Below are 12,340 nucleotides of genomic sequence, written 5' to 3' on the forward strand. Positions count from 1 at the left end.
ATGAGATGTGTTCCAGGGAACAGGACCCAGATGGAGCTCACTCGAGCATCTGCCTGTGCTCTCTGGCCTCAGATGTCACCACTCCCTTTGTTCCCAAACATGAATAGTTGCTCTGCCTTCTGCAAGCCAAGGCTTCCTGCCTCCCTTCCTGCCCCTCCAGCCTCTGTCACTACTGGGCTCTGCCTTTTATCTTCGTTTAATCCTAATAAAGAGCTTGGGAGGCAGAGGCCTGCAGAGAGGCAGAGAAAAGTGCAGTGCTGAGGTGGGCTCGGGAGTGCGGGCAGGCAGGCAGGCGTGTGTTGCGGAGAGGCTGCCTGCCGAAGAGGCTATGGGCTGCGGGCTGGACCCAGAGGAGGACAGAGCAGGTGAGGCTGCACACAGAGACAGCATGGACAAAGGCTGGGGACCAGAAGACAAGCTGGGGGAAGAAACAGCGAGAGGTCCTATTTGACTGGAGAGCTGAGTCTCTCCGAGCAGTGGGGTGTGAGACTACTTCCAGCGGATTATAATGCCTGTCAAGTGGAGGTTCAGACACTGTCTCCATAGGTCCTCTTCCTGCTGCTTCTTCATGGTAATTGTAAGTACAGTGGTGGATGATAAATACTTCCAAACACCCATGCTGCCTAAGGCAAGAGAGAGAATATTCTGGAACATTCCAGAACATTCTTCCAGAGATGCCGTTTTCCACCTTAGAAGTATCAATCTCTTCTGCAAGAGTGTGGATGTGGGGGTGCTGGGTAAACCTGGACCTATTAGTGTATCCTGTCAGCACGCAGCACAGCCCAAGTCACCAGTGTGGATGCCCTGAGCCTAGACTGTCTGCTTTTGAACTTGGTGAGACTGAAATGCTGTATATATTCTTCTGTGAGATGTCTCTTTAATTCAACATTATGCCTTTTACGGTCTATCCAGCAGCTGAGAGGTAGGCGACCTTTGTTTCCACAAGGAGCAAGGGTAGAGTCCATGGCCCCCAGGCTAAGCCTAGCCTTCGGCCTCCTAGCTATGGCCCGAGAGTTGTGAGTGGTTTTTCATATTTTTCAAGTGGTCAGGGTGGGACTCAAAAGAAAAATATTTTGTGACATGAAGATTGCATTCCAAGTCCAAATCCCCATGCCCATAACTGAGTTTCCCTGAGACACAGTAGTGCTTCTTCACAGAGTATCTATAAGGACAGAGTGTAGCTGGGACAGAACCAGTATGTCCCACAAGCCCGAAATGTTGTGTGCACACCTACCGTAGAATATCCTGCTAAGTGAACTTGATGCGGTTTTTATAGTCATGCTGAGCATTTCGGGAGCAACCCGTTTGAGGCTCTGAGTATGCACATGGTCTCAGGTGAGTGTGTGTGTGTGTGTCTGTGCCTCTGTGTGTGTCTGTGTATGCCTCTGTGTATTGAGCTCCTGGGCACATGTTCCCAATGAAGCTACCCACTCCTGTCATCCCATGTGGCTGAATGTTGAGTGTCCACAGAATAGCAACCACATGCAGGTCTCTGACTTTACATCTGTGGCTCCCAGCACAGTGCTCTGCACCCAGGGCAGCCTCAGAACAGGGTAACAACAGCAGTGAAATTAAGCTCATCTGCCCCAGATATAGCCCCAGAAAGATGGAGATTTAACTGTTCATCCTGGTTACACATCGGGCTAAATGAATCTCTGGCATAAGGTCTCTTGTGTCTTATGACCGGGAGTTAACAGGGTGTTGGAGAAACACAGAAGTGAGAATGGAATCTGCCCTTCCCCTGTTCCTGGTGATCCTAAACCAGGCTTGTTGTGACAGGATTGTGACCATCAGACCCTGCAGTGGCGGTTGCAGCCAGGGGATGGGGTGGGGGAATTCCAAGTAAGCTTGAGGAGGTCAGGAAAGACTTGAAGCTGTCAGATGGCTGGGCCAGCCTGGATTTGAGTTCTCAGACATCTGGGCCAAGTTACCCGACCACTCTCCACCTCCCTTCCCATCCTGCTGAAATATTCAGCAGCTTCCCATGCAAACCCCTTGCTAACTATGACAAGAGGTCATATCTGGTGCCTCGGACACTCTCAGTGTCAGTGTGAGACCTCAGACACGCTCAGTGAATGGTATAGCTTAGTGCCTACTTCCCAGGGTGAGATCACTGTATACCCTGCCCAGTGGAGTCCTATGGGCCCAGTATTTCTCCCTTGATACCCTGTCATCTGTGCCTGAGGTTTGGAAACCTCATGGTCTGAGGTCTCATTAGAGTCTTTCCAGACCTCCTGCAGGTGACAGAGAGTCAGTCTGTATACACCCATATCAGAGCAGAGGCTGGGCCAGGTCTAGTGTTCTCTCTGAGACTGTCCCCAGACAAGGGCTACAGGCCCAGGATGGAATGGCTTTGATCTAGCATCCTGTGGAGACTCTTGGCTTGGGTCTTGGGAGATCAAGGTTTACTGGGTCTATTTGATGGGTTGCCATACTTGGTGGCTTTGTTTTAGGTGCTGTGGTCTTGCAGGGTGCTTGGAAGTGGTTGACCTGGTTGGATAGCTGCTCCTATCCTGCCTGAAAATGTTGCGTATTCTGGTAGAGACAGAAATGGCAAATCATAGCCGGTCTGCTGCTGGGTGAGCAGAAGCGGGCCATGGAGCCAGGCAGTGGTGGTCTCCATTATGTAGTCTGAGTCTCACCAAGTCAGGGTGGGCAAAGGCCTACATTCAAAATGTACGGCCTTTAACTAACCCTTGTTAGACCTTCTCATGCTAAGGAGCCTGGGGGCCAAAGGACAGTGGCTCTTTTCACAGGCACAATTCCAGGAGTTGGTCCCTAGGGGGATGAACTCAGAAAGAACCGTCCCTTGACTTTCAGGACCCAGCTGAGCCCATCTAGGGCAGGTTAGGCTGTGCCAAGCAAGGATCTTAAGAGGATTCTGGGAGGTGGCCAAGGTAAGAAAAGCTAAGGATATCAGAGACAGCAGAGCAGATGGGGAGCCCAGGGGGAAGGGAAGCCACGGGGGGGGGGGGTCTACAGGTCAGGAGTCAGGACCAGAAAGAATGAGAGTCTCAGAGAAGCGTCATCGTCTTCGTCATCTTCCTGGTTCTCCTGTCACTAACAGAGATGTCCTGCACGGCTGTGGCAAGGGAAGAACAAGAGGAGGCCCCAGGCTGGACACTGAGGACACCGAGGGAGTGGTGGGCGGCAACTGAGAGTTGCAGGATACGGGGTGGGGGTGAGCGGAGACTTGGGAGTCAGGATGAGACTTGTTAAGGACAGGTCTCGGGAAGCTCAGGCTGTCCTTACACTTGTCCTGTAGTCAAGGATGACTTTGAACTCCTGACCCTCCTGCCTTCACGGCCCAAGTTCTGTGATGACAACTACAACCCACCGCACCTGGTTTATGCCATGCTGGGGCTTGAACCCGGGGCATGCAAGGAAAACACTCTGACAGCTGAGCTTGTACTTTAAAAGGAGACCGAAGGGAAGGAGTCCAATGAACTGCTAATGCTGGGGAGGTTTTAGGTGGCCCAGGTCTACAGGTTGGAACTTGGTGGTAGTCTCTTGTCTTCTTTCTAAAATGCAAGGACATTGTCCTTCGAATGTAAAAGCTCCCAGAGGCTATGCCTGTTTATAGCTGCCCCACCCTCTGCCTTCTCCCAACCTCTACCAACCTCTTAAGGACCCTGATGCCCTATTCATCCTACCTGCAAACCTTTTTTCTCTCGCCACCTTCTCTTAGGTGCCCCGACACAGTGCCCTGTGGGGAAACTTCTAGAAGCTTTACCCAAGCTCTTTCTTGTGCATGAAACCTTCCTGCCCGCCCCTCCCCCACCGGGCTGCCTCCCACTCTTTTCTCCCTTCAAAGTTCAGCCTGGTAAAGAGATGGGAAAGAAAGACATCAGAATGTTCGCAGCTGCTCTGTCAGGGTGGTGAACTGCAGACAAGTCCGCCTTTCTTCTTGATCCTTCCCTGTGGTTTCCAGGATTTCTCCGGTGAGCCAGTGAGCCGGTTTCACTTTTATGGAGGGAGGAGGTGGGGAGGAACCTGAGGAATTGTAATTCAGAAAACAATGACCCAGTCCAAGGATCTCCTCCCAGAAAGCTCCCACCTCCTCTCAGACTTCCCCTCTATAGTTTCCTTTTCCAGCTCTGTTTTTCAGCCCCTTCCCAGGACCCCTGGGGGTCCTCACACCATTTTTACCCATCTCCATTCAAGGACAAGCTGAGTTCTGTCACCATCTCTACCCACCCTTTGAAGGTGGATGTGTGTGTGGAAAGGAAAACCCTGGATCCCCAGCCGACCCAGGTCTCACCCGCTTGCCAGTAAAGGGGCTCAAAGGGAGAAAACACTCCAGTGAACACTTGTGAACTTACACCAGGCCAAACCTTCGACAAAGCTCATTTGTTTTATGTCTCCGTGAGGCTTTCCTGTGCTCTGGGGTCTGGGGTCTAGAGCCGAGAGATGAAGCCAGGCTGTGGGAAGGGCCTGAAGCCAAGCCACATCTGCATGCAGCTGTGCTTCAGAGGTGTTGAACAACATGACAGCCCATCCTGAGCGTGCCATTTGGAGAACATTAGCACTAAAAACTCCATAAGACTCCAAAGGTCGCCTTCCAATGCCTGCGCCAGCCACTTGGCAACTGCTTGTCTTGTCATGAATGGCTTGCCGACTGCCCTGAGGTGCCCTGAGATTCACACTCTGGCACATGCCTGGGACTAAGAGACAAACCAGCAGTCAGCAGTCTGTGTCTTCCTGAGGACCCTCTTAAGAGTCGTAGCTCTCAGAGCTGCCAGAATAGATCGGAGGGCAACCCCCAGGCCTCATATAAAGACCGTGGGAACGGCTTTCTTTTGGAGCCTGAAATCAAAGTGTTTTCCTTTAAAATCGACCTGAGTCGGGGCGGATCCCTTTGATCAGCACGCCTGGGCCCTTACTACTCTCTCGCTCAGTGCTGTGGGAGGGATTGAGTTGCAAGCAGAGCTGGGAGCCAGCCAAGGCTCAGAAGGGGCTGGTGGATTCTGGAGAGCTCACCAGAGGTCAGGCAGCTGGAGCAGAGTTGGGGTGAGACAGTGAGGTGAAGCCCTGAACTCTTATTCTCTGCCCCTCGGTAGACATTTTGCAAAGGTATTCTCTCTCTCTGCTTCCTCCTTAAAAGAGCCACCGACTGCCCCTGAGGACTCTTGGTTAGCCTTGTTACAAGACTGCAGAGGGCTCACTGGCTCACTCCCTGTAGGGTCTCCTTGAGCTGAGCTGACAGTAGTAGCTCCTCCTAATGCTTAGAGGATCCTGGTCAGTTCTAATCAGGCCAGTGCGCTCCCTTCAGCTCCTCCATGTTGTCAGCCCTGTCTGACTATGTGATAATCCATCTCTCTCTCTGTGTCTCTGTGTGTCTCTGTGTGTAACAGAACCCTAGCTGCCCTGGAACTGGCTTTGTAGACCAGGCTGGATCCTCCTGCCCCTGCCTCCCAAGTGCTGGGGTTAAAGGTGTGCCCCGCCACCTAAGAATGTTTCTTTCTTTTGAGTTTTGCTTACTTAAATAGTTTAGAAACTAGCAGAATAGGGACTATGAATTGGCAGAGTGGGGGGGTGTGTGATTCAGAGGTAACCAGCATGGGGGTGGGGGGAGGGGAAAGGAAAGGGGGGAGGACAAGGAGGTAACCAGTTTACAGTGCCATCTTTACTTCATAGCCCTGCTTCTCTTGGGCAAACATCTTGTCTCTTGAGCCTTTCTTACTTTGTGAAGGGGGACTATGCCCTGTATCCAGAAGCCAGAACCTGGAAGCATAGCTCAGAAAGTGGACCTGGATGTGAAGAGGGTCACTCCAAAAGCAGGGCCTGTAGGGCACAGTAACCCCGAATCAGAAGCTACATGTTTTAGGGTGACCCTGTCTGAACCAAGTTTAGAATAACTGAAACCCAGTCACACGCAGAGGCCCAGCTCCGTGTGAAATGTGCCCTTAACAGTCTGTCCTTAATAAATTGCCTGTCTTGACCCTGTGAATTGATTTCAGATGCCTTCCTGGGCCTCCTCCAGAGGGGAGGCCCTTTTTGATCAGAAGGGATCAAGGATTAGGGCTAGAATGAGCTTGTGACTCTCTGGGAAAGCCAGAAGGGAGGGTACCCCTGATCCTCAGGGAAGTGGTCGGAGTGGGGTTTAACTGACCACACCAAGGAAGACTGTCAGAATGGGTGCTCTTGGATGAGGATTTCTGATTACAAATTGTTCTCCATCTTAGCACAGAGGTCCCTAGTGTCTCCACCCAGCCCTGACATCAGATAAAGTAGTTACAGAGTTAGAAGAACCTAAAGGGGGAAGGAATCAGGTGCCAGGGGTGATAGGCTAAGTCCTTCCCAACCAGGAGACTGAGCACAGGCAGGGATGAGATCAGGAGACAGCTGTGGAGAGACTACCCTTCCAAAAGCTTGTCCCTGACACAAACCAGACTCGTCTGGATGCCTCCAGGCCCGGCCAGCAGTTGACACTTCAGGGGACACTCACCCCAGTGTTCAGTCAAAGAAAAACCTGAGGTCATAAAACTAGGTCAGGACAGGTCACCTCCTTCCTCTTGCTCTGCTGTGGTTGTGTCTGCAGGGAGCATTCTGTCCCACCATAGCCCTACCCTGTGAGACTGGTGCCCTTTTCCCCTGCTGGAGAAGAGCTACTGAAGTTCAGAGAAGGAAAGCTGCCTGTTCAAGGCTGAATAGCTTTTAAGTGGCCGAGCCAGTGTCCAAGTCTGAGCCTGTTGTCTCTAGGACCTGGGCATCCATACCCCCACCTGTGGCTCTTTGATTCTTTGTGGTGCTTGGAGCTGCAGAGAGCTGAGTGTTCTTTGACTTGCTCTGGGAAGTGGAATGTGGGTGGGCTCAGCAGTGGCCTGTGCTTCCTGCTTGGAAGTGTGGGGGAGGACAGGGAAGGGCATAGAAGACATAGAGACCAAATGAGACAAAGCCAAGGTGAGCACAAAGCCTACGCCAGTGGATCTCAAACTTCCCAATGCTGCAACCCTTTAATACCCCCCCCAGCCACAACATTGTTTTCATTGCTACTTCATAACTGTCATTTTGTTACTGTTATGGATTAAAAATGTAAATATCCTAGGTAACCCTTGTGAAAGGGTCATTTGACCACCAAAGGGGGTCACAACCCAGAGGTTGAGAACCATCAGTCTAGGCTTTTCCTGTCTATGACCCGCTTGTCTACCTCCCTCTGTATGTAGCCAGAGACCTCACTCTCAGGGATACCCCCTTCCTTCCCTGCCCTGTATCTTTCCATCAACTTTGACCAGGCTCACAGGCTTCTATCCAGAACCGTCCCTCTACTAGAGTAGAGGGACATCCTACCTCACCCAACTTGGTTTGTGGTTTCCCCTGCCTCTATCTTTACTGAGCTCAGGGGTTCTCATCCAGAGACCTATATCACCCCCACCCCCATATATATACACACGTATACACACACCTGACCTCCAGTTCTTCCCTCTTCCTGACTAGGTCACCATCACACAGACTGCCAGGCTCCCATCCAGAGACACCCCTACCCGGCCTTTGGTTCTTCCTGCTTCCCCTTTCCCACGTGGGTCAAAAGGAGGTGTCCCTAGCAGCTGTGAGGTAGAAAGCTCATTATCTTCCCCTACCTTCTCACCTACTGCCCTACTCTGCCCTCATGGAACTCTGCCAGGCCCTGTGCCAGAAGCCTTCCTGAGCTCTCGGAAGCAGAAGCATTGAGTCGCTTCCCTTACATGGAGACACGAAAGGTTCCCGGGACTGTCTGCCTAGAAGACCTGTGGAGCTTCGAACATGACCAGAAAAAGCCACTTTGGCTTGTGTCAGGGCCGTTTGGACCCTCAGCAGCTCTGGTCACTCTGAGGAAGTCACAGCCTTTGGTCACTTGAAATCATCAATGATTCCTGTTTCTTCAAATGTCTAACCCCATGACAGCCATGCTGACCTTGACAGCTGCCAAGGATGCTCTCAGAAGCTGGGAGTCTGTAGAGGGTGGGGCCAGATGTCCTCACATCATGTCGCTCCCATTTAGACACCTGCTCCTGCCTTCCACATAATCACCCTGAGAGGAAGTAGAGAGAGGCCAGGGTCACTGTGTTCTGGGAAGTGTAACGACAGGCCATTCCACTCAAGTCAGACAGTGGCAGTGCACACTTTCATGTCCTGGGAACTCCCTAAGTTCAAGGCCAGCCTGGTCTACAAAGTGAATTCCAGGACAGCCAGGGCTACACAGAAAAATCTTGTCTTGAAAAACCAAAACCAAAGCAAAGCAAACCAAACAAACAAAGGAAAAGGAAAAAAAAAAACCAACAAATCAAACAAGCAAAGAAAGCAAAGCAAGCCACTCAAACACACTTCATGGGCTTCTCCCTTCTCAGCTTCTTGGAACCCAGGGTCCACTTGGTCCTACTCCAAAGACAGCTGTATGAACAGAACTGCAGAGGATGCCCAGCCGCTCCCTGTTCTGCCCACATTGTCCCGTGAGTGACGGGCTGCCAAAGTTCAAAGATCCATGAGACATGAGCCAAAGGGCACGCACATAAACACGTGTCCGTGACTGGACTGTGTAAATATGATCGCTGCTGGGATCTGACAGACTGCCTTCAGACGCCGATGGCTATGATGCCCAGCTCCTCCGTGAACACTGCCCTCTCCTGTCCTGTGCCGATGGCACCTGCCCTGCCCCCTCAGCAGATGAGGTGTAGTTCCGAGCACCACTCCACTTTTCTTCATGACTCCTGTAGCTTTGAGCGTATATGACCCCTTTTCTCTTTCTTCTAATATGTGATTACTTAGCGTGCATGCGTGCGTGTATGCGTGTGTGTGTGTGTGTGTGTGTGTGTGTGTGTGTGTGTGTGTATGCTGTATACATGTATGTGCATTCTCTAGTATGAGTTTGGCTGTCAGAGGATAACTTGAGGGAGTCTGTTCTCTTTTTCTACCATTTGGATCCCAAGAATCAAACTTGGGCTATGAGGCTTGGTGGTAATCATCTTCCCCACTGAACATCTCCCTCCCTCCCTCCCTCCCTCCCTCCCTCCTTCCCTCCCTCCCTTCCTTTTTTGTTTTTTTGAGACAGGGTTTCTCTGTGTAGCCCTGAATGTCCTGTAAACGCTCTGTAAACCAGGCTGGCCTCAAACTCACAGAGATCTCCCTGCCTCTGCTTCCAAGTGCTGGGATTAAAGGCATGCACTACTGCTTTCTTATTTTTGAGATTTTATTTTATTATTATTATTTTTTAATTTACAAGTGTCTACCTGTCTTCGGACCCCTTGAATGCAATGCCCATAGAGACCGGAAGAGGGCACGGGATCCTCTGGAACTAGAGTTACAGAAGGATGTAAACTGCCATGTGGGTGCTGGGACTTGAACCTGGGTCCTCTGGAAGAGCAGCCAGTGCTCTTAACTGCTGAGCCATATCTTCAGCTCACACAGAGCTATATTGCCAGCCTGGCTCTCCATCTGTTTGCTTTGTTTTGCTTGTCTGTGTAGTTACTATAACTGCCTCATGTGAGTATGCCTGTGTCATGCCTGCCTAGGGTAGACTTTCCGTCCATGTTCTTTCCCTTCTATTTCTGGATATCCATTTATAAGTCACAGAAGTCTTTAACTCCCAGGTATCTCCTGACCTACCCAGAGAGCCTTGGTGCTCCCTTCCCTCCCACCCCAGGCTTCTTTACACCCATCCATGCCTTTCTCACCACACAGGATGCTGACGGCTGCCTGGTACTTCTTCTGAGTTTGTGTGTGTTTGGGGCCCAGCAAGTGCTGGAGGAGAAGGTTCCATGGATTCAGAATTTCTCTAAGCTCATCCCCAGCTCTTGACCTTAAAGGGGGGGCCTCTTCTCACTGGCAGACAAATGGAGTAAAGTAGGGGGCTGGGCACCCACAGGTAGCTAGGTGGTATAAGCTGGGGTGTTGGCAACCCAGCAAAGGAGAAACAGCAAGAGATTCCATCCTCAGGCCAGACCCTGTGACTACAGTGCACTGAGTATTCCCCCTGGCTCTTGGCTGTCTCCAGACAGCTGTCATTGCTTATATGACATGGAAGAAGCTGTGTCCTCTCTCCCTTTTAGACACAACACAGCACTTTCATCACTGCCTGAGGTTCTCATTCCGAAGTCTCTGTGTACTGTGGCTGGCCAGAGCCAGGCCCTGAATTTTCATGATCCTAACCCTTTACCCTTAAAGCAGTAAATTCTGCAAGGCTGAAGAACAATAGACATCTATTTTTGTAGATGTTTCCAGAATTGTAAAGATCGAGTTAATGACACTGGCAGATTCCATCACTTTCTAGAACAGTGCCTTGAGTGGGGGAAAATTTAAAGACAATGGGCTGGATGTCTTCCAGCCAGGAAGATAGGAAGATGCCTCCATCACGTTGGTAGTAGCATCTACCTTCTCTAGTCTGAGAAAGGCTTCAACTCTGGAGAACTAAAAGGTTCTGGGGAGGAGGCTTGGCCAGTTTCCAGGTCTCTTGGTTGGATTACAACCTCCATCCTCCACTTTGGAAACCCTGGGGAAACCAGCCAGGCTCCACTTACTCCGGCAGCCTAACAGGGGAATATTGAGAGCCCATCGGGAGGATCTGATGCTGGGATCCCCTGAGGACCCAAGACTAGGATCTTAGGAATTAGCCATAGGAAAAAATAGAGACTATAGGAAGGGGGCACAGGTAAAGGGGCCCTGGATAGAGAACTCCCCAGGTAAGGAGGAAAGGGGGAGTTCACAGACAGGCCTCAGAGAGGGTGTGTGTAGGTACCAGGAGATGCTGATAGAGCAGCTAAAGAGGGGCAGAAGGAGCTGTGTGACAGATGAGCCACTGGCAGGGTGGGCGCGCTCTCAGTCATATACTTTCCAGTCCACCAGGGACCCTGGGAGATCCTGCCTCGGCACCTGCTTCACCTCCTCCACCCAGCTGTCTTAGTTAGGGTTTTCCTGCTGTGAACAGACACCATTCGTGACCAAGGCAACTCTTCTAAGGGACAACATTTAACTGGGGCTGGTTTGCAGGTTCAGAGGTTCAGTCCATTATCATCAAGGAGGGAGTGTGGCAGCGTCCAGGCAGACATGGGGCTGAAGGAGCTGAGAGTTCTACATCTTCATCCAAAGGCTGACTTCCACTTGGTTAGGAGGAGGGTCTCCTTGCCCACCCCCACAGTGATGAACTTCCTCCACTAAGGCCACACCTCCTAATAGTGCCCCTCCCCAAGCCAAGCATACCAAACTACCATACCAGCCATTCAGACTACCTGAATCAATCAAGGCTTTTTAATGACAAAGCTAGAACACTGTTGCGCTGGGTGTGTATATGGTGTGTATATGATATGTATATGGTGTGTATATGGTGTGTATACTATAGACAAACCACAGCCGCTCTGCAAAGAGTAAGAGGACAATGTCCGCCTGGGGGAAGCTCACAACAGGGACTGCTTGCTAGGAAAGGGACCTGGGTACCACCTCAGTCAATACTCCCAAAGTGACCATTGTCCCACTCTGACAGTGACCAGGGCTCTGTCAGTGACCCCAGTTCTTTAGGGGGTGGAGTGTCTCTTACAGGTTCAACAGCAAATTTAAAATATCAGCCTGCTCAAAGCTGTAAGGATTCACTAGAAAATCCCCTCCACCCCTACCCTGGAGTCTTTCTGGGGCCCAGCCTCCTCTGAAGGCCCTCCCCCTTCTGCCCCCCCTCTCCCCACCCCCCCCAGAGGAAAGCTGAAGAGGCCAGACAAGACCCTCCTGGCTTCACGCCAGCCCACACCACAGGCAGGAGGTCCACAGCTCAGTTTCCTCGGCAAAATAAATCTTGAGACTCTCTGAGCGTCTCAAAATGTACGATCTTCTCCCGATTAACAAGCCGGCCTGCGTGTTCTTGGCTGCTTGCTGCCGACCTCAATTTAAAAACTGTCTGCTGTTTAGCTGCTGGAGAGGAAGGGCCCAGGAGGCATGGAATATTGAAGCTGAGAGCCCCGTGCTGCAAAAGCGGGGGTGGGGAGGCAGTGGGCAGGCGGTGGCTGCTGACCCTGTTCCAGCTCTGAACAGCATCCCAGAGGCCGCAGGAGCCCCAGCCAGGCCAGTCTGCTGTGTTTGGGGGATGTTCAGACGGTCTTTAGATGAAGCATGTGGGGTACCAGGGATGGCTTCGGTGGAAATGGCCTTGTGATGGGTGTTAAAAACAAAGTGGCCACACATTAGCCGGTGTGTGTTGTTGGAGAACAGCTCCCTATGGATGGCTCGTTATACATACCACTTGGAGATTTGAGAAAGTTCTCGGATCCCTGATTCCTGGAATGGTCTGTCTCTGCCCACTGGCCAGTCTCCCTTGCTGGCAGAACTTCGGGAAGACCTGCTTCCTCTGTCCCTTGCCAGGAGTGCTTGGGTTTTCTGCCTT

General features: G+C 51.5%; 1 protein-coding gene across 1 annotated transcript in view; it reads left to right on the forward strand.

Moving 5' to 3' along the window:
* Positions 1-328: 328 nt before the first annotated feature.
* NFAM1 (NFAT activating protein with ITAM motif 1) overlaps positions 329-12,340 on the forward strand; it is a gene marked incomplete at its 5' end in the record, with an annotated part of 31,662 nt that continues 19,650 nt past the window's right edge. Inside the window, one exon of the mRNA XM_080939732.1 lies at positions 329-365. Within this exon, the coding sequence (XP_080795858.1) occupies positions 329-365 (37 nt within the window). The remainder of the gene's footprint in view (positions 366-12,340) is intronic.

The sequence above is a fragment of the Micromys minutus genome, assembly GCF_963924665.1.
Source record: "Micromys minutus genome assembly, chromosome: 27".
NCBI classification, from domain to species: Eukaryota; Metazoa; Chordata; class Mammalia; order Rodentia; family Muridae; genus Micromys; species Micromys minutus.